Below are 22,551 nucleotides of genomic sequence, written 5' to 3'. Positions count from 1 at the left end.
CAATTAGCATCTCTGTAGTTGTTTTGAGAAGGATTAAACATCCCGGCCATTAGCCTCTTAGTGGGGGGTAGTGTGTACAGAGGTGACTGTCATATCAGCTTGTTTGGCTTAGCCTGAGGATATATTGACTGCCAGGATTACTGCAGTTAGCAAACAAGCGAGGATATGGTTATTTGATAGGACGGATCTGGTGGAGCCTTGCCTCAGGAGTAAATGTGGAGTGAGGTTGCGCGCTACAGAAAATAACTCCATTTTTTTTTTTACCAAACCCAAGAAAATGTAAGCATATTACCAAGAAATTAGGTAATTTCTGCTTTTATAGATTCGTGAAAACTTTAAAGCCGTAATATGGAATAGTTACTCTGCCACACACTTAAATGCAAAATTAAATTGCGGTGCCCATGGTCATGAAAATCGGAATCACAGTGTCTCGACATTTGGACGAGAGGACGTCGGGTCACAAAGCTGTAGCTATCCCCGAGCAACTAATTGTAACATTAACTATGTAATTAAAACAGACATGGTTGCACCTAAAGATGATCCTCAGCGACCTCTTGCCAAGCCAAGACATAATAAAAAACGCCCCTAGACATCGATGTACGGAGGAGCAACTCCAGGACAGGGAATTAATGATCTGCTGCCCGGTTCAATCCTTCTGATCTCACTACCTTAATAATGTTAGGATCATTTCCTTGTTAATCAGGTTAAGGATAATGTAAGCATCTGTCAACTATAATGCAAACATGTTGCACTTCATTTGCACATCATAGCTTAAAGGAAATATATTTATATGACTTTTGCCAAGCATCAGTGGACCAAAGCCTGAATAAAGCATGTTGAGTTATAGATATTGAATTAACAATTTCAAAAGTTAACAATAAATGTCTGAGGGCAGACATAGATTAAATCCTGGAGTGAATATGAAGCTTTGCATAAAGGTTGCAGTCAGGTGAAGGATTATCTGGTTTAAAATGAGGCGAAGTGGCTTAAAATCCTTCTAAAAATCTGTCTAGAATAACATTTTGAGCCTGCCAGACACTGAGTGCTGATCTGTGAACATCACGAGTCCCAATTTGTGTATGCTTAATTAGGACATTTTTTATTAAAATGTGAAGTCCATAATCAAATTAGAAGTCATCTTAAGACCTTTACTCACACATTGGGTGTGTTTGTCAGGATAAAATGTTTTCTGATTTTTAAATATTTACTGATAGGAAGATGCATTACGTTGGTTCTTAAATGGATCTAAAGCATGTGCAATTAAATATTTCAAATAGTTTTCAGTATTTAAGCAATAGATAAAACCCTCAACAGTTTCAAACAAGAAAATCATATATAGTCTCAGTTTACATTGTTTTGTCATGGATGTAACTAATATACACTATTTATTAATCAAATGTTGTACCACTTTGTAAAATTATTTTCCTCATTCTTTAGTCCATAATATACGTATATACGTTGTTTTCTGACAAACAGTAAAATCTACCACAAGTTACAACAATGTAAAACAAAAGTATCCAACCAGCAGCCCAAAACCCAAATTTAATTTACAATAATATAAGACAGAGAAAATAAAAAAAACATCTCATCTGAGCAGCTGAAATGTATTTATTATTTATATGTTTGTTTGTTTATTCATTCATTTATTTTCAGGACACATTAATCAACATTTTCAGTTCCCACCTCAATGTAAATATGCCAGTTGGCTAATGAGCTAATTTTCATCTGGACAGGTTATGAGAAAATATGTAGGCTACTAGATAAATTACTTTAAGCACTTAATTAGAAATTGACAAAAAATAATTTTCAGTCAACTAGTCGACTAATCCTTCTAACACCAGTCATGGAGGACGCTTTCCAAATCTGTTCCTGAGATGCTGTTCAGTGGAGTTTAGAGTATAAAAAGCGTATAGAATTACTTTATAAGCAGTAGGCAATCATTTGATATGTGTTAGATCCTAAATCTAGATTAAAATACCAGGTGGGATTGTTGGGCTAATGGAAAGAAGGGGTAGGTGTGATTGTGTGTGTGTGTCAGCCACACTCTTTTAGCACAGAAGGGGAGAAATGAGCTCAGTGAAGATCATAGATAATCTAACCCCTCCAAGTTTCAGACAGTTCGCACCACTGACCACCACACACACACACACACACACACACACACACACACACACACACACACACACACACACACACACACACACACACACACACACACACACCTTCATTAAATCCCCCCCGACCCAATCTGTTTAACACTTTGAGAGCAGACTGAATCAAAATCTGCTTAAACCCTCCCAAGCCATTAGAACAGGATGAATAATAAGATAGCAATGGGATGAACAGATTATGTATGTGTTTGTAGAATGGTGGGGGGGTCCTATATATGTCATATCTTTTACTGTATGTCTTTGTAAAATAGACTTATCATGCAATTGTTATTGATAATTTACCCCCTGCTTTAGTGAATAAATGTGTAACATCAAGGCCATTTCAATTACGTGTTTTCCCGTTACTGTATGTCACACCATAATTTTTGTCAGCACAGCATCACCTCTAACTGCTGCTGTAATCATCTCCAACAATTCCGGTAGACTTTTATTTTGAAATTGATACCAAAGACCGGTGCTCTGTTTAACTTTCAAATAACATAGAATTACAATCCGGAACACTTTTCAGACAATGACATGACATTGACAAATATGAATGATGTGGTTGATAGATTCAACAATTTCTTTGTTAATGTGGCCCCTAAACACAGGAGTATTCCCTGACAAAATGAAAGTAGCTAAAGTCATCCCATTATATAAATCTAAACCGTTATTTTTGCTTTCTCAGTTCTCAAAAATACTTGAAAAACTATTTGACACAAGGCTGGATAGTTTTATTGATAAAAACAATTTACTAATGGACAGTCAGAATGGATTCAGATCAGGTATAATAGATCAACATCTTTGGCACTAATTGAGTTAGTAGAAATATTAACAAATTGTATTGTAAACAAAAACTATGCGGTGGGTATTTTCATTGATCCTAAAAAAACATTTGATACAGTTGAACAAAAAATGGAAAGGTATATGACATCAGAGGTGTGGCCTATGATTGGATAAATAGCTACTTTGAAAACAGGAGTCAGTTTGTACAAATGGGTCATCACTGGTCAGTGCGCCTCAGCATTTCCTTTGGCGTCGCACAGGGGTCAGTATTGGGCCCAAAATGGTTTATCCTTTACCTAATGATATTTGTAAAGTAACACATTTATTAAAATGTATTGTTTTTGCAGATGACACAAATGTTTTTTGTTGCGGGGATGACTTGCTCATCTTGTAATGGTCACAAAAGAAATGAACAAATTAAAACGTTGGTTTGATTCGAATAAGTTATCTTTAAACTTGAACAAAACTAAATTTATGTTATTTGGAAATCACACAATAAACAGATATTAAAATAGTAATTGATAATGAAAAAATTGAAATAGGCTATGAAAACTAGTTTCTGTGTCTCGTACTTGACCACAAGCTGTGCTGGAAGCATTAAATTAAATATCTGTGCAGTAAGATGGCCAGGAGCATTGGAATATTAAGTAAAACTAGATACATCTTGAACCAGAAATCACTACATACTCTGTACTGCACGCTTATTTTGCCATATCTGCTATATCAAGAGCAACTTACAAAAGATTTGCACAATGCAAAAAAGAGCAATCGGGATAATAAATCACGCTGGGTATCATGAGCACACCAATCATCTCTTTTTGAATTCACAATCATTGACATTTTTGGACATTGTCAAATTTAAAACTGTAATCAAACAGAGCCTGGAGTAGGAGACCTGAATATAAGAATTGAAATGTAATGTAAGTGTATATTGTATATTGTTGTATTGTTTTAAGTATTGTATGACCTACACTTTTGTATGCTGGATATGCATATCTATTTGATTTTTTTCTGTAATAATATAATATTGTAAAGTAGGGGCAGGACTATATAAGTTGTCCTTTTTTTGTTCTTTGGTGAAGTCTGATTGATTTGTCTGTGTTTTTATCCATGTGTTTTTATTTTGTTTTGTTTTCTCTTTTACAACATACTGTTGAAAAAAAAATCTAATCAAAATCAAACAAAAACTTCGAAACAGATGTATTTAAATTATTGTTAAATAGCTGCTACATACATTTTGTTCATGTGTTACATATGCATTAAAGTATAAGTATAAGGTGAGAGAAATTCTTAAAGAAAAACACGCAGGATTTTCAACCCTATCTCTTTATATCATAATTCCTTCCTCAGCAGCAACACAGAGTTGTCTCCTGTGTTTCTCTGAACCACTGCCATATGATGAGCCATTAACAGTCCACCAACAAAAGATGACACAGAAAGGTTTGAACCCGACCTGGCCAGCTGGAGGATTTTTGTGTGGAGTTTACGTGTTCTCCGAGGTTACCTTCAAGTGTTCTAGTTCTCTCCCTCAAACAGTCTAAACACATGCAGGATAGTTGAACTGGAAAGCCTAAATTGCCTGTAAATATAATGGTGTTTGTGTCTTTGTTGTATCCTAATTAAGGTGGTGAATCAAAGGACACGGCAAACCAGATCTGAAAGCCAGACTAAGCCGACGCCTTTTCCCCAAATGGATGAGACCAAACCTACTGGAGCATTAGGTGCTTCTCATCAACTCATCAGGTAAAAGACTGAGATTATGCCTAGCTTCCATTATTTATACCCTGCAGAGGCTTCTTCATTAGTGTAGTTTATGTTTACCATTGATTGAAGCACATCTGATGGAAAAAAAACATGGGAATTAAATATGACCTTTTAAAGAGATATTTCTCGACTTTATGAGTTGACGAGAATCAATTTATGCACACAATGGATTACATTGTGTGCATAAATGCACACATCAGGGGAACCAGTCCATGAATTGGGACACTCGCAACCTGCCTCTTGCCCAATACGTACTGGCATAGGTTTTAGCTTCCGATCAGGGTAAACAACTAAAGAAAATGGCTGGATATGTTGTTCTGTGCCTCAAGGGATGATTAACATTTTTATAGAATCAAACTTCAGGTTCAACTATAATGAAACTGGAACAGTTAAAGAGTGCTTTCGGTGCTAATTAACCTGTCAGAAAGATATTTAGTCTTCAGCATATATAAACCTGTAGTTCCATGGATGTTTATTTGTTTGATCACTGTATTCTGTTTTATATATTTAAAAATTGTACTACAAATTAATACACACACACATACACACACACACATACACACACACACAGACACACACACACACACACACACACACACACACACTGCCTCATTGGCTGGAGCCATAGATGGTGGAACCCCACTTGGCATAATTAATTAGAGGCTTAAACAGAAGCCTCCTGCTTAATAAAATGACCTGTTGATTTTGCCAACAGGCAAAGCAGTGTGTGTGTGTGTGTGTGTGTGTGTGTGTGTGTGTGTGTGTGTAATGGCGGGGGGTGTATTACCATGCTGCATAAATCCACACCAAGCACAATTAACAAGCGATTGGGAGGAGAAGTAATTAGTATTATCTGCTTATCACCGTCGACCCCTATTCTAAGGAAAATGGGTTAAAAAACACACAATGACACATACACGCACACTAATTCCCTCCAGGCAAATGTGTAAGGGCTAATTACAAGCTCATTTGCAACTCAATGGTATCCTCTCAGACAGGTCTATCCCTCTGCGTCCTCCCCTCATCCTTAACATACTGTGTGTTAGCTTTACCTCTCAGCCCATGCCAGAGGCACTCACTAAACAAACAGCAAAAATTGCTTCCCCGTCCGTCACTGTGGGGTGAGAGGAGAGAGAGAGAGGTAGATCTCTTAATTCAATAGACACAGGTGATATAAAGTAAATGTGGGTTGCATTTTCAGCAAATACTGATGGGGGATTTCATTACAACATTAAACCCCAAAAGAGGTTTAAATTAGATCTCCAGTTAAATTTGATGGATATATTTGAATATATATATATATATATATATATATATATATATATATATATATATACACAAAATGAATTAAGGAAACAGACACACATTGTACCAGTCTTTATCAGCTGTGGTATATACGAAGCTTCTGCCTAGCAAATGCTTTCAGAGACTTTGTGATCTTGTGGGAGGAATGCAGTGCTCTATACAGTATTTTGCAGTTTTTGCTTGTAACTTATTAGTTTTGTCCAACTGTAACACCCAGGGCTACAACTGACAATTATTTTCTAATTGTTTGGTGTCCATAGCCCAAAATTGACATATTCAAATTACTTGTTTAAAAATATTTTAAAAAAGTTTCAGGAACCTAGAAAGACATTCTTGAAAGTCACCGATCTTGTGGCATGTAAACTGATTCACGCCTGGTGGTTTTGTGACATTATAGCATTTCCAGGGGAAATCTCAACTGCATGAATTAATTAGTGAGTCAGAGCAACAAACTCCTTTACACTTGAAGGTGTGACGTGAAAAGCTGTCTGGAGGTTATTTGAGAAATGAAATGTTGCAGGTATCATAAACCAGTGGATTGGGTTGGTGTTCCCTCCAGTAGAATGAACCACCCCCAGACAGTATCACGTTTGCTGATGGAAGGATCAGCTTACCACAAGATCACAGTTAGCTGCCAAACTCTAATTTAAGCCTTTAAAAAATAGCTTGGCAAGTCACTGCTCACTGATTTGTTTTCTCGTCTGATTGTGGTCGTAGGGCTTTGAAGAGCTACTGAGAGCTGACTGTCTGGGTGACACAGTACGGGATGTAACAGGCTAAGTAAAAATGGAACCTTTTTTTAGACTTGGATAGCCTGGAAACACTTAATATCCCAGAGTTAGACTGTTGTTAAGTTTGTTTGAAAGAATGAGATGAAGGAAATTATAAGGAAATTCTTAGTCCTTGTTGTGTTGAGATATTTAAAAAGTTTCAGTTTTCATCCTCCTAAACTGTGCTTTTTCTCTTTGTAAATGTAATTTTAAAGTAAAACAAAGATGTTTGTGAATTTTAAAAGTAAACAACAAGCTGAGGGACTGCTGCACATTATATTGGATATAAAACTAATAAAGGTTAGATGATTTAAATACATTTCATTGGGTTCAGTTGCCACCCCCTCTCCTAATGACACTATGTGTTTAATACGATAGGGTAACTAAACTAAAAACAAATACATGTATGTATTTTGATTGACGGCACTGTAGCTTTAACCCTAGTCTTTGTGAAAGTACTACCAGGACCATACAAATTAGTATCACAAAGCCTTTTTCATATCTGATTTGTGACAGTGGTTTCAGCTGCTGATTGATACATTTAACCATTCATTGACTCTTGATTATTGTTCATTTTTAGTTTTAGTTTTCTGAGTTTCTGACACGAAACGACACAACCAGAGCAGCTTGTAAATACAGTAATACCTTTAATTTCAAACTATGCATGAGTTTGCAATAATATTTAAAAACAAACAAGTAGCAGTATTTTTGTCTAGTGTTCTGATGAAGAAATGTGTGATTTTATATAAGACAAATGTAGAACAAACAGTTTTAGAACAAACCCTGTCAGACTTCATCATAAACCCTTCTCTTCCTTCTCCTTCCCGCCATCATCACATGTAACAGGTGTTAGTGGAGTTGTTCAGGAATCCTGAAGGATTTAAGGTGGGACTTATTCTTGCCTAATACTATAATGCTCATTAATTCCTGCTTTGGTAACTTGCGTCCCCCTGATCCTCTCTGGTTGGCCCGGCCCAGCCCATCCTCGACCGAAAGGCCGTGCAGCTGTCAGGTGGGAAGAAGCATTGGGAGGAGGATTTTAGGAGAAGTTGGGAACATGGGATTGCAAGACAAGGGTACCTGTCTGCATGGGCGGGCCACTATGGACAATTTTGTCATGACCCATCAAGCGTGAGAGAGAGGGTGATGTGTTAAAGGCAGGTGTTTCCCCCCTGAGTATTTTGTGTAACAATTGTTTATAGGGATTTGTGCCAGACTGTGTCCAAATCAATACGGTAGTTTCCTTAGTTTAAGGTAAAAACTAAGGTAAAAGTGCATTTTTCTTCTTGCAGGAAGTACCTTAATTGGAACTGTTGAAGCATGACACAGTTTGTACTGGTTCTCCTGTTTTGTGGCTGAACTTGCACTCTGATCTTTCTGTAAACTAATTCAATGCAGTACATTTGGGCTGTGTGCTCAATGAAATGTAATTTGTAAATTTCTACAATTACAAATAACCTCTGTATGAGGAACTCAGATGAATATGAGATGGACATCCACAAAAAGGAAAACAATAATTGGGCTTTCCTCAGTAGAAGTGGAATAGTACACAAAATTCATTATTCGATACGCACTATGGTTTTGGTCACAACTCACAACTCAGTAGATTTTCAATGCAGCCGGGAAACAAAAGATTGCATTTTTTTTATTTTGAAAAACAAATAAACAGTGCCTCTTGTTTCGTACGTCTGGCTGTAAAAACTAATGGAGTTAAACATGTATATTGTTGGCGAGTAAATATAAAGAAAAATAAATGTGTCAGTATTGGTCTAAATCAGGGGTCTTCAACGTTTTTTAAGCCAAGGACCCCTTAACTGAGAGAGAGACGGAGCAGGGACCCACTACTACATATATTGTATAAAATGAAGTTGCATATTAAACTGGGGCTACAATAACATGTAGGGTGACCTAAAGCCTTAACACATACCTTTTTAGTGCATAGAATACTAAGCTATTAAAATATTAATATCTTTTATGTGGCACAGTGAATCCTTAGGATGAGCTAAATTAATTACAAAACTACGCACACATTAAGAAACAATATAGCGAGCACTAAGCACTTTGTTTTCTCTATGACGGCGTGGAGTCCTGTACACCAATTCCTTCCAGAGGGCCATATAAGATGTACTGCTTTATAATTATGTCAGTAATCATAAAGAGTCAATGGCATTGTCATTGACTCTTGTTCATTTGGTATTTAAGCTTTGCACATGTGTGCGTGTTGCTCGTTAATATTTCAGTCAAAGCGGGATTGCACAAGCAGAGCAGTTTTGTGTAAAATGTATGTTGCCTAATATTAATGAAGCATTTTGCAAACATCCCATTGACTTTGGTAGCACTGACTGTGGTTCAACAAGTGTTTTTATATGCACCTGCAAACATTCACAAAACAAGCAGTGAAAACAAATAGTCACCCTTCACTACTAGCTTATATTGATTTTGTCATGTTGTGTGATCCTTTGATACAAAGGCTGACCGCTCAACTAAAATTTAATCTGCCATATAAATCCCACTTAATCTCATGTATTACAACTGCTATATTAAGTATATTAACTAGAGTAAGTGGTCAGACTGGTTGATATCAAAGCAGTTTCTTTTTAGTAAAATCATTTAACTTGTATTTGTAGTGCTAATTTTGATAGATTTTTTTAAATTAAGTAAGGAAAAAACATATTTGATTTGGTCTCCATCACCGCAGTAGCAAGGCATGATGGTAGCAGTGAAATCCTTCAGGTAATCTCGAATGAGATTTAAATTAGAATTAACTCACCCTACTCACCACACTACACCAATGTGTGGCTGTGATTGTGCTTCACTTTGTGGGGTGTGTGAATTTCTGCAGCACGGCATGACATAGCTTCTATGTAAGCTGTATGTAAGATGACCTTTAATGCTTACTCACCTGTGTTAGTGTGTATATTTTGTGTACACGACTACTGTGTCGTTTCCCGCTGAGTTCATGTAACAGCAGGGGTGGGAGGCTAAGAGCTTGGTGAGAAGGATTACTTATATCTGTTAGGCCTCCTTTTCTTTCCCCCGGGCAGTGTCGTGTCTCATTACTTTGGTACTACAGTCCGGATAGTCTGGCTTTAGCGGGATACATTTAAAATGCGGGCAGTCTGGGAGAGTGATGAGTGCCCTTTGCCTTAGAGGCTTTTTTTCAGTAAGCGGACAGGTAAACTTCTCCCAAAGCTGGCATTGATGGTAGTTAAGCCTTCACTTGTTTAAGTGAAACGGATGGCTGCCTCTCAGAGAGAGACGTGCTCAGCGTGTGCTTACAATCTGTTGTAGCCTGTGTCCATGTTCACCTGCATGTAATTACCATCATACACTTCACATGTATGAGGAAGAGAAGAGGGGAGGTAAAGGAAGAAAGCAAAGTGGGGGCATTGTAGAATATTCTAGATTCTCTGTTTTATATCATTATAAATTCAACAACTTTGTTTTTTTGTCTATTTGTTGGACAAAACAAGACATTTGAGGATGTGAAACCAGGCTCTTGAACATTGTTGTTTCAAACTGCATGGACAGATGTGTCTTACCTCAAAGTTTGGGGAATAGCAGTTAAATATTGATTTTTATGCCCACCCACTAATATTTATATTTTGCGTGAGAGACATTCGTTATAGTGCTGCTGAAAGCTATTGTGTGGAAAAAATACACAATTGTGTAATTGTAACCTATTTGTAAGTTAGTATTCTGATATATTCTAAATCCCCTTTGAGACACTTCAGTTAAAAAATCTTTCATTGATTAATTGTAAAGATCTCTTCAACCATTTATCTAAACCATTTGGCCTAATCACTTGCAAATCCTTCCAGTCAAGTAGCTCATTAGAAGAAATCACTGATGTTAAGCTGAGTGGCATAAACATCCTCTATAGTCCTTTTCTATTCAAACCGCTTTTAAACATGCTACAGTGGACAAACAACCAATTTGTAACCACATTTTTATTTTGCAAATTCCTTTCATCAGTATGGGTCATTGACTCCTTCATTAGTCACCCATCCACTGACCCAGAAGGGCCTGTATGTCTACAACACCTGCATGTTGACCCCTTGCTCTTGTTGCCCTCATCCTTTCCTCCCTCCCTCTCGAGGAACCCCCCACAGCCTACTCATCTCACCCTCCAGCTGGTTCCCTCCACCGTCCAGAAGCCGTGGAGCTCTCCTGGCCTTAGCAGGGCGGCTAATCTAGATGGCGGGAGGCCTCCCTCCTGCTAGCGTACACAAGAGAGGGCAGCCCTAATTGCTTATGTCGTAAAGCTCTCTGACCCACATAAGCCTCCATTCCCCCAAAGCTGTCGATATAACCCCACTTTACCTCACCAAACCTGCCTCTGCTGATCCACGCAAGCCACCCCCCCCTCCTAACATTTCTGCACCTTCTGCCACATTATTAACTCCCAGGACAGGGGGAAATGGGGAGAAGAACACCATGGGTAGAAGAAACATGAGTAGTATGTTTGTTTGTTTTTTTTGTATGAAAACCAACAGCTCAAGGACTTGTATGTTGCAGGAAAATAACTACTTGAAGTAGCATTTTTAATTTGAGTATTTTTACATAAACCTTGTAAGAAAAAGTCTTCATGTAGCTCTAAGGAGAGTGGAAAAGGGTTAGATAACAATACAGGACAAAGCTGTTTTTAGATGCGTGAATAATCTAAAAATTTGGCCAGTACATGCTTGTATGTTGAAGTAAGAGCACATGTTTGGAGATGAAGGTGTGATAAATAGACCAGAAAGTAAAAGTGATAGATATTTACAAACAACACACAAGTTGATCAGGTGGATGATGATTAGGTGCGTCCAACTAAAGTTCGTCTAAAGCCAAAGCATGGAGTTGCGTGCAACGAGCTCTCGCATGCCTGGCTAAACATTTAACCCGATAATGCAGGCTTAGCCACAAAATGCCATAGTGCCTTGGACAGTTTTCAAGTGGCAAATGTCACACGTGCTCTTCTTTACTAACAGATGGCTTCACCGATCAGCACTTGGGCAACTTTAAAGTTAAGCAAACACCGATAGATGTTTTTCATTTTCAACGTAAACTTTTTAAAACTTGTCGTACAGAGATAATAAATAGGATATATTGAAAGGTTTTTTAGAAATAAATATTAGCTGTTTATTTGGGTGGTGTAGCTGTTTGGACCCCATTACAGAAGTAATTCATATCAAACAGGAACCTGACTGAGAACTCCTTAAAGTCCACTTTAATACAGATCTTAATTAGCTTTTAATTGGATTCTATCCCGACTCACCCTCTAATCACCAACCACATGCTGTTGGTGCAGGGATGACTTTAAACCCCTATCTTAAGCTATGTTACAGCACAGGTTCATGTCATCTGTGTCAAGTGCTTGGTAAATGATACTCTACTGATATCTTGTTTTTCTCTGTGAATGACTCACAACAGACGAAACTACAAATGTCTACATCACTTCAGACACAATTTAAGATAGGAGTAAGTAAGTAAGGAGTAAAATCTGATGCATTCTGTTAGTTAGGAACATGTTTCTCGACATTAAGCTCTGTAGTTCCTGGCCTGTCCTGCCCTTAGCCTCTTCGTCTCCTATTTAAGAAACGCTGCTGAGATTACTTGTCAATACAAATGCCTCTGGTGAAGTTAATTGATTGGATTTCCAAAGTGCTCAAAGAGCTTCCTGATGACTGGGGCTGTTGTTCGGTAGTTGTAACTACTGACTGTATCTTGTATAATAATTAAAAGGACAATGAGTGACAGTTATGGGTCACATAACAGTCACCCAGGAGGTTTAATAGAAATTCAACAAAACAAATCGGGCATTATATTTTAACACAAAAGAAAAAATAAATACAAAAAAAGTAAAGCATCACATCATCACACAAGATCATTTGTTAAAATTGATCTCACTTCCAAAATACCAAATAACAATGTTATAGTGGTTCTAAAATAAAAATGTTCCATAACAAACCACATTTTCGCAACACAATTCCGTGCTACAGTTTTTCCTGCTTGGAGTCAAAAAAGGTTCAACCAATTCCAGTTGAAAGGAAACATTTCACAATAAATAGATCATAAACACTACAAGTAAGGAGGGAAAACATGTCTAAAGCTCCTTAAAATCCACAATTACATAACACTTAAAACTAACCAAACATTTTTTTGTATATGCATAATTTGCAGTACATATGCTGTTTATAATACCAAGAGTGGTAGTCAAGGTTTAATACAGTATGTGCTGAATGTACCAGTAGGTTACAGAATAATACAAGAGTTTAAGATCAATCGGTTTCTAGTGGTGTTGAGATGAATAATTCCACAGAAATCCTTTTGACAACACAGACTGCTTTTGTTTATGGTTTACATTTACATTGTGCAGTATTTTTAACCATGCTACATGTCTACCCGTAGCCCACTGGCCCCATCATATAGTCTACTTCAGGAGAAAACCCCTAACTCTAGATTATCTAACCGACTGACAGCGTCAGATCAATCATGTTATAATACAGTAGTTTTCCACAGTGCTGACGAAATCATAGTGTTGTATATTGTTTTATGTAAAGTTGCCCAGTGCTTTGTTGTCCTGATGACTTGTGAGTAATCTATTTTCAGACAGTTTGCGGCAAGAACAAGGACTCACGGGGTAATTAGAATGTCTGAAATGTGCTGACAGTTGTGGCGCGGAGTATATTCACACCTCCCTGAGCGCCAAACAAGACTGGTGTTGTGTAATCCCTGTTCTGCTCTATAGTGTTTTCAGACACTCACTTCAGACTAAAATATATATATACTGAAACTCTGCACTTAACACTCAAGTGCCTGTTGCCACCTGGTGGTCAGACAACATCATTGACTCCTAATCATACAGCCAGTCATTTTGTTTCATTTTAAACCATATTTGCAACGTCAGTTCTATCTTTGGGATAGAAATACCCTTTTTTTATATAATAAAAACTATCAACTATACATTTGACATTGCTTTTGACAGCAAAAAGGGATAACTAAATGTGATTTCAGTTGGACTTTGAGGAACAAGGCAATTTCCGATCAGCTGTCATGAAATGTAGAACCTGTGAACCGTTTCAGTACATAAAGTGAAATTAGGTCTTTTGTTTCTTAGAAAATGTACCTTGTGTGCTACATTACCGGATTGGCATTTGATTCAAAAAGTCGCTCGCCAGTTTTGTCAGTCTTGAATGATCATTTCTTACTTTCAGTCCCAACTAGCAGGAGGCTCTCAAAAATCTCCAAAGAACATTTCCCTGCTGTTCACTTTTAGAGGGACTTGAAATAAACCCAAGAGTTGAATTAGATTGAACTCATACTGTGCTGTCATCACAAAAAATCTAAGAAAAAAAACTAGGATGTTTTAGGCAGAGGAGAGCCTGACTGGAAGCTAAATCTAGTTCAAATGAACAATGTCCATCATTTCCGCAGAAGACTGATTAGAGACTGATAGAGGCAGGATGTATTAGTCCTCATCTTGTTTCAGCACCGTCGATTGGAGGATGGGTATTTGGTTTTCAGGCCCTCTTTGAAGCTGCGAAACAGAACCCGGTTGCGTTTATTCTCCTCGTCCTTCCTGGCATGGAACTCCCCCTGGATCTTGAAGCCCCGGTGTACCACGAAGGCTGAGCTCAGCACTGAGAACTTGTATCCGGCCACATGAAGCTCGCAGGCCTGGAGGGAGACGAAAAAGACAAGATGAGACGACAGACGTGGAAGTGATGAGACGAGACGGATTGTGCAGATCACAGAAAGGTGAGAAAAAAGGGGAAACAAGGAGGAAGAGATGAAATATGTTATATATAAATATGGCATGAAACATTGGTAGAGCAAGGTCAGGGAGATGTAATAAATAAGGTAAAGGTATAGTTTGGACAGCATTCATCATGAGATGAGTTAAGACGTGTCAGAAAGACAGGGTAAAGGGAGGTGAGATGGACCAGGGTGTAGAGATGTTGCCATAGAAATAAATCAGCATCCCACTGATTCAGTATTGTGCTTTCATAAAGTTGGGGGGACCTGCGAGAGTTTAAAACGGAGGCAGCAGAGGCCGAGATATCCTGACTTTGAGTCCTGAGAGTGGGTCAAACTCCAAAAACACAGGATCTTACGTTTCCCATAATGCAACTCAAAAGTGTCTTTCAACAAGACCTTTACTACTTGGTAAATCTCCATGTCTTTCGAGCTCGACAATGTTCTTCCCAGAATGAAAATGTACTCAAATGAACGGTGGTTGAAAGAGATTGAATGAACAAGGTTGGTGAAATTCTATATTTTTCTTATTGTCAACTTTCCCTATTGTCAGAAACTATTACAAGACGTTCCAGTGCTTTGTTGGTTTTGGTCTTTTCGTGGGATTTGATGATAATAAAGTGACTTATTGGTTCTGCCTTTTCATTCGTTTGTCTTCCTTAGCTGGTATGTGGACCTGGAGTTGGTTTTTTGTAATCAAACTAGGATTTCAAGTCAACTTTCACACATAAATGTTGAAATGTATACAAACCTGGCTGATACGATTGAAGCCATATTGCTTGAAGCTCTCATCATAGAGGGGCACAGTGTGGGGCCCGATGTAGAAAGGCTCCCAGGGGTCCACCCAGGTGAGTGTGTAGGCAACCTCTAGGGTGCCTGTCCCTCTAACGTGGCTGTTAACCCACTGTGAGTAGTTAGTGGGGGCTTGACAGCGAGGGCACAGCTCTTCATAAAAAGGCCGGACCTCACCGACCTGGTAGAGCTGAACCAACTCTGCCTTGTTGGCAGGCATCTTCCGGGCGTGGCGGATCTCAAAGGCAGGCAACACAAATACCTCATCACTAACTGACTCACGCCTCATGATCAGGGCCAAGAACTGCTGGTGCAGGTCAGCGCTCGGCATCATGTCGATGTCAATGACCAGGATGTAGGAGGACTCTGTGCCACCCCGGGCAACGTTACGAAGAAGATTGTTGGGGTAGGAGACGTTTCCACTGATGGCATAGTTCTTGTATGTATCCCTGTGGGTCTCCAGTCTGGAGAACACAGAGGCACAGTCCTCAAGCCCTGCAAAATGCTCACGGTCCTGCTCAGGGAAACTGGCCATCTCCCCAGAGAGGCAGACCAAATGGAAGTCCACCAGAGATTGAATCTGAGGGCAGAAGAAGCTGAGAGCATAGACCAGAGCTGTGGCAAACTTGACATCTTGTCCATGTGCGAATATGGCCACAGAGAGAGGGTTTTGCCACCTTCCCAGAAGAGATTCCAGGTGATGCAGGTTGTTGATGGTTGTGTGTGTGGCTAAAGCCAGGACATTGGAGCTGGGGTCGGATCCTGGTTTCTGATTTGTGGTGAAATCACTTTTAATCAAGTTCTTGTACACCCGGTACTGACCACTGTTGTCAAAGATCCCACCAGTAGACAGCGAGTACCTCAGACGCTCCTTCCGCGAGTTTTTCTCCGGGTGCCCATTTTTCTTGCCCCCAGAGCCTCCAAAGAGCTCAGAGTATCGGTACCGCTGCTGCTTACCGTGAAACTTGGATAAGAAAGACAGGTATATTAGCTGTAGGAGCGCCACTATCATCAGAGCACTCAGCACCACTTTGAAGACGGAACATTTCTTGGAGAGATGCATTCCAGAGAAACTTAAACTGGCCAACTAGTGTACACAACGCAGGTCCAAACACCGGAGCAGGCTGCTGTTTCCTTGAGTGCTGGCTATTTCGGTCCAGGCGTCCCAGCTAACATTACCTACATTGCTATCACAATGCTAACACTGCAGCCGAGCAGATTTGACTGGAAAGGCAACGAATACGTGTATATTTTGCTGATTAGTGGCATAACTGCCCCGGTTTTCATGCGGCCATCGACAGCACGAATAAAACGACGAATATAATGTAGTTTCAGTGATCTCCATCAAAAAACAACGTTACCATTCTGCTTTGCTGCTGCTGCGACAGCGGCGCATGTCCACACGTAACCGTAATGTCGGGAGTAAAGGCGCCACCGAATTTGGTCCTGTAGCACTGTTAGCTGAACTAATGCTAACGGTCCCTCGTGAGAATAAAGGGCTATTGTCACTAATTCATTTACGTGAGAGCGAGGGTGTTGAAGGTACGCGAAATAATCGTGAACAATAATAATCATTTTTCATGATATGTTTCTATAAATAGGTACTTGATAGAAGTAGGGAGTCCATAAGACGAGGTGGCCGAGTGGTTAAGGCGATGGACTGCTAATCCATTGTGCTCTGCACGCGTGGGTTCGAATCCCATCCTCGTCGATAGTGTTTTACCGTTATAAAGTCATATTTTGCAAAAATGATCAAATGTGAATGGACCATCAGACTTTTCTCTATATAGATAGATATGGCGTACAATGTCAGCCTAGTTTTTCAAGTCAACAAAAATAGAGCGGGGCGTCCCCAAAACTGTAAAATTTTCCAGAAACCAACAAAAAGGTATCATTGCAAGTCGCTTACATCTTACAGCCCTACACATGTAAATGCAAAGCCTAGATTTAAACAGGGTATGTCTTGCACTAACAATTAATAGCCTGTGTTGTAGAATTAGTGGCGAAGTGCCTTGCTCAAGGTATACTTACCACACTTGGAAATGGAGGGGGAGTGCTCCCCTATAATTTAATGAATAATGCCTAATATAAATAATGTAAGCAAAGGCTGTGGCTGTATAAAATATCTATTAGAGGTTAATTTTCATCCACCAGTGCAGACAGACAAATCTAGGACAAAGACATATGGAAATCAGTCAACCCCAATTTAATTTGACTGCATTCTTAACATGAAATCTACCACAGACATGCATGGGATACAGCTTGAATAGGTTTAACTTCCTAAAAAAAGTTACAGCGGTGATGTCAGTAAGGGCTTTGTGGCATACAGTAACAAGGATTTAAGACACTATACAAAAAAAGCACAATTGTGACATTCTTTAATTCATGACCATAAACAAAAACATTTTTGTCTTTACAACTACATGAACAGTGCAGACAGCCCACATCAGGTCCTAGGCTGCGTTTCCTCAGTTTAGACTGACTTAACAAATGAATTTAACCAAACTCAAACATGTGCTACAGATCAGAAAGAATATGACAACTTTTGTGTTTTCAATGACAGGGCTTTATTAAGGTTGTGGTAGCACTGACTTCTTATCACATCATAAAGTGAGCTTTAATAACCACTGAAGAACAACTGACCTCATATGATGAATATAAATCAGCAGCCATTCTGTGCATGGCTTGTGGAGACAAGTATGAGTTGTGATAACATGTTTCATAGAAAAAGGGTGAATAAAGCTGACAGTCATTTTGATCTATAGTGACATGTTTACTGTATAATATCTTGTTCATGCTCATGACATGTTGTCAAAATGCCTTCCAGGACCTGTACTGCCTTGGCAAGGGTGACTTATGCAAAGTTCAACCTATTTTAGGGCCCTATGAAATCAGCTTTCTAATTTCTAATCCAAAAGTTTCAAAAGGCAAAAGCGTGTTTACTTAAAAAATGCACTGTAATCTAGTTTTTGTTTAATAGCCGTGCGCACTCATAAGTCTTGTATGTTCTAGGCATTTCAAATCATCTATTTGTTTTACTTTAACATTTTAAACCAGCACCATGCCAATTATATTTTACAATTATCTTACGTGTGGAAAAAAATTTTCTGTAATCTGAGGCAGTAAAATATTTACTTGCTCATGTGTAAATGAGAGTAAGACTAAAACAAGTGCTCAGAATTGAATTGTTTAATTTATGCCACATAAAAAAAAAAGTCAGCTTCCCTGAAAGGCAGATGGCAGATGTAAGACAAACACCCTTAATGTTTTACACACACTAACATTCACATATGTAAGCAGAACAGTACGGATAGTGAGTTTGCCTGTTGCAAAGTACTTCAATACCAAGACCAATATGTTCAGCAGAACAATTTCCAAAACCTAATTCATCCTGTGAAAAGTTCAATTTTGAAACCTAGATTTTGTGATTCCAACTCTATTTTCAGTACTGCAGAAATCATAAGGCCCTAAGTTCGCCCTCTATTATTACAAACTATGACACTAAAACGCCAGCTCCGCTTTTAGAACCGCCTCCTTCGCTGTCCCTGGAAGATGCTGCCGACTGGCCTTGTGCCTCTCCTTCACCCTCTCCCACCAACCGGATGTTGTAGCGTTCCCTGTACTCTGTGAGCTCCCGTCCTTTAGTCTGCATCTGTGTGTTGATGGACTCGATTATTTTGGAGATCTGTGGGGGGGGGGGGGGGGGGAGAGAGAGAGAGAGAGAGAGAGAGAGAGAGAGAAAGAAAAGAAGACCTTTACTTCTAAATGAACATTGTGATTTGTGCCCAAAGTTGTCTTCTTATTTGGTATTACCTGGCTACATATATGCAGCTATTAAGGAAAGTGTTGATCTTTCAAGTATCTACTTTAAATTGAAATTGATATTTAAACAATCCAGTACTAATTTGAAAGATAAATGTATGAGTACATTTTATTTTATTTTCTCCTCCATCACCTGTTCTTTGTTGGTTTCCAAGGCTGGTAGAACTTCTTTTACCGTCCTCTCCACCAACACTCCTCCTACTAGACGAAAGCATTTCCTCGAAGGATCCACTTCCCTCAGGGTGTCAATTACTAAGCTGGATGGATAAAAAAAAAAAAAGTGATGTTAAAAAACAAAAATGACACCTAAAAGATCCACTCAGCATGTCTGAACTGAACTGTTTGAACTGAAACTTGTGCTGTATTTGTGACTAAAGGCCCTGACACCCCAAGCAGACAGCCAAGAATTAGTGGCGACACAGGCCGACTGTGGCGTCGCCTTTGTCTTGTTTAAAAATTTGCAGTTGAACACACCGAAAATACTAAAGCTTACATTCAGTGCCTGTGTGAGAGGAAATAACTCTCCATGTCAGCAGGCGGTGGTAATCTATTCGTCATTCAAAAAGGGAAACCGGATACAAACGTCGCTATGATACCCACAACCAAACAGCGTTTGCCTGAATCCGCAGCGGCAGGAACCCTCTGCTTCACTCGCCACCGGGAAGACAGCTGACACCGGGAGATGGCTAACCAGACTGTCCCTCCCCCGAGCTGTCATTCGTTCTCTCTGCAAATAAGTCTTTTTATGGTGAAGAGCGGAGGGACCATGCTGCCGCTGGCTAACGTTAGCTTGCTACTTCCACCCACCCAAATGCCTGTCTGACAACGCCTTCATGCTACACACAAAATGAGCCAAACAAAGTTGTCACTCGGGCGATAGCAATGTGCTTTCCTACGATGTGACAAGAGCGTGTGAATGAAACATTATGCGGTTACATTTGACTAATTTAGAGCCTGGCTAGTTAGCGTGGTTCAGCTACTGTAGCACCAACCACGGTTCAGAGAGAGGTCTAACATTACGGTTTTTATATTCAATTTCACGGTATAACATTAGTTTATTAACTTTAGTTCATTTTGTAATGTGTAGGTATATGTCGATCTTTTAAAAGATATGTTATTGTTGAAATAAATACACCCACACCAGTAGCTATGTATCTCATTGTACGTACGTTTGCCATCTTGAGGACATAATGTGCAAAAATGATTATTGTTATTCCAATCGTTCGAACCTGTGTGTTTTTTAGAAGGAACATTCAAACGTCATTTTTGTCCAATTTTGACAGCTGTGTGTGTATTGGATTAATCAGATGAGATGAAAAATGAGAAGAGCCTTCTGTATGCGCTCAGTCATTTGTTTGCTTTCCTCACTACCGTTTTTCAAGCTGAACAGCCAATCAGATGGCTTGGCTATTCCTCCTACGCCGATTCAACATGTTGATCTCAACATGTTGATCTCAACATGTTGAATTGGCCAAAAATAGCCAGACGAAAGCCGACGTCTGGCGACGGTGCGGGACACACTGCAAAAGTCGGCCCAACTTTTGGCCGACGGTCTCCTTGGTGTGTCAGGGCCTTAAGGACATATTTTTACGACATTGTTTGGAGTTAACAAAATATCAACGCTAATGCAGACTCAGCAATATCAGATCTATGGTGGCTCTGTCAGCCGGAGATTGTTATAGGAAATGTCTTTCTTAATCTAAAATAAAATGAGTAGACAGTGAATCAAAGGCTGTAGAGGTGGGAACATCTGGTGGGAACATCTGCTTCCAACCTGTGCTCGTTGATCTCCATCTCCAACTCTGCCGATTTAGAAGCCATACTGCGCTGCTCCTGGCGCATCCTCTGAAATGTCGCCACCACCTGTCACACAAAAATACACTGTCAGCAACATAACAGACACGCACACACACTTGTCACGTATAACAATTTTAGTTTTATTCAGTACTGTAGTGATGAAACAATTCCAGTTGTGATCATCAATCAAACTAGTTATTATTTTAAATACATGCGATTGTTACTTCACAAAAACGAGGTGCTTTCTGCTCTTCACTGTATATCTTTACAAATCAAGTACTCTGGATGTATGGCTGTTGATCAGACTATTTAAATCAGACATTTGTCATCATTTTACTAACCAATTAATCAGTAAATCTAAAAACTGATTTCTGAAAATGTATGGACTGATTTTTTTATATTGTACTGTTAGATTTAGTTGAGAACTAAGACTAAACATATTATTACAGCAAAAAAACTAAATATTCACCAGTTTAAACTGTCTATGTCACTGTAAATCATTATGTTTGGATTACTGACTGTTGCTCAGACAAAACAAACTGTCTGAAAAATGCCAACGATTCCCTGGTCTTAGGCTCTCGGAGTGAATATTGACTGGTTTTCTTGAAGTATTCGATGATAATATCTCTGTGTTGGACTGTTGGTTTGTCAATTTAGGCTGTAGGAAATTGTGATGCGTTTTCTGACATTTAAAAGACTAAACATGTATTTATTTTTTTATTTAACAGACCCATACACACCAATATTAATGTATTAATTAAATAATAGGCAGGCATTAAACATGTAAACTAATATTTGCAACCCTACTTTCAGTATATTTTGCTGATAACGTTAATAGTTTACAGAAGCAGCATTTTGAATGCGGGATTTTTGTAACAGAGTATTACATAGTGGTACTTCTACTTTTACTTAAGAAGAATACTTCGTGTACCTTGATAGTAGTAACGTTAGTAGTAAAACATGGTTGGGTGGTCTCCATTGATAAAAATAGCTTCTGACACTTTTACTGGGCGAGACCTATTCAACAAAGCACACCATCCCATAGAGGCGTATGCTAATTTAAATGCACCTAGCTAGCTATGTCCTATTTAACTGTTTGTAAGAAGCACAAACCAGGCAGCGACAAACTCGTTATCAAAAGTGGTGAGAAAGCAGAATGATGGCGATGGGGGAGCTAGCGTTAGCCTTGGCTAGCTGAGAGTCAGATTAGCGGCTTTAGCTTCACCGGACACGACTGAGCAACGACGACAACGAGTGTACCGACTAAAGCAGCCTGAGGTGAAGGTGAGGGTACCTGCTCGGCTGACGGGCCGGACTGTTTTCCACCGGCGCTATTGCTGGATTTGCCAGCCGTGCTGCTACTGTTGGCTGCCATCTTGGAAGGGTGCGCTTGGAAGGACCCCAGGCAGAATGTTTAGAGCAAGTTCATGTGAGTGCCTGTGTGAAAATCCAGCAATCTAGTATGTAGGCTGCAGCTGGTAAAAGTGGAGCTGATTTTAATTCCTTTATATACTGCTAGGTAGCTTGTGAATTCCCCCCCTGGGATTAATAGTCTTATCTTAATTTAACCTGTAATAATACATCATAATGTATCTGTTGATTATATTTTGTATTATTAATCTAAT

The 22,551-nt window shown here is 39.1% G+C and overlaps 2 protein-coding genes and 1 non-coding gene across 3 annotated transcripts; 1 reads left to right on the top strand and 2 right to left on the bottom strand.

Annotated features, from left to right (window-relative positions):
• Positions 1 to 13,691: 13,691 nt before the first annotated feature.
• On the bottom strand, positions 13,692 to 16,838 carry b4gat1 (beta-1,4-glucuronyltransferase 1). The gene is made up of 2 exons (XM_031304476.2): positions 15,267 to 16,838; positions 13,692 to 14,437 (listed from the first exon to the last, which is right to left on the bottom strand). Exons 1-2 carry the CDS (start codon positions 16,368 to 16,370, stop codon positions 14,246 to 14,248), a joined length of 1,296 nt encoding a protein of 431 aa, XP_031160336.1. The 5' UTR covers positions 16,371 to 16,838; the 3' UTR covers positions 13,692 to 14,245.
• A 98-nt stretch (positions 16,839 to 16,936) lies between these two features.
• trnas-gcu lies at positions 16,937 to 17,018 on the top strand. The gene has a single exon. It is a non-coding gene; the product is annotated as a tRNA-Ser (tRNA).
• Positions 17,019 to 17,850: 832 nt separating this feature from the next.
• pfdn2 (prefoldin subunit 2) lies at positions 17,851 to 22,375 on the bottom strand. The gene is made up of 4 exons (XM_031304490.2): positions 22,221 to 22,375; positions 20,904 to 20,992; positions 19,263 to 19,386; positions 17,851 to 18,992 (listed from the first exon to the last, which is right to left on the bottom strand). Exons 1-4 carry the CDS (start codon positions 22,299 to 22,301, stop codon positions 18,801 to 18,803), a joined length of 486 nt encoding a protein of 161 aa, XP_031160350.1. The 5' UTR covers positions 22,302 to 22,375; the 3' UTR covers positions 17,851 to 18,800.
• Positions 22,376 to 22,551: the final 176 nt, after the last annotated feature.

Source organism: Sander lucioperca, chromosome 17 (assembly GCF_008315115.2).
Source record: "Sander lucioperca isolate FBNREF2018 chromosome 17, SLUC_FBN_1.2, whole genome shotgun sequence".
Classification (NCBI taxonomy): domain Eukaryota; kingdom Metazoa; phylum Chordata; class Actinopteri; order Perciformes; family Percidae; genus Sander; species Sander lucioperca.
Note: the sequence above shows the minus strand (reverse complement) of the source record. Positions and strands in the feature narration are given on the sequence as shown.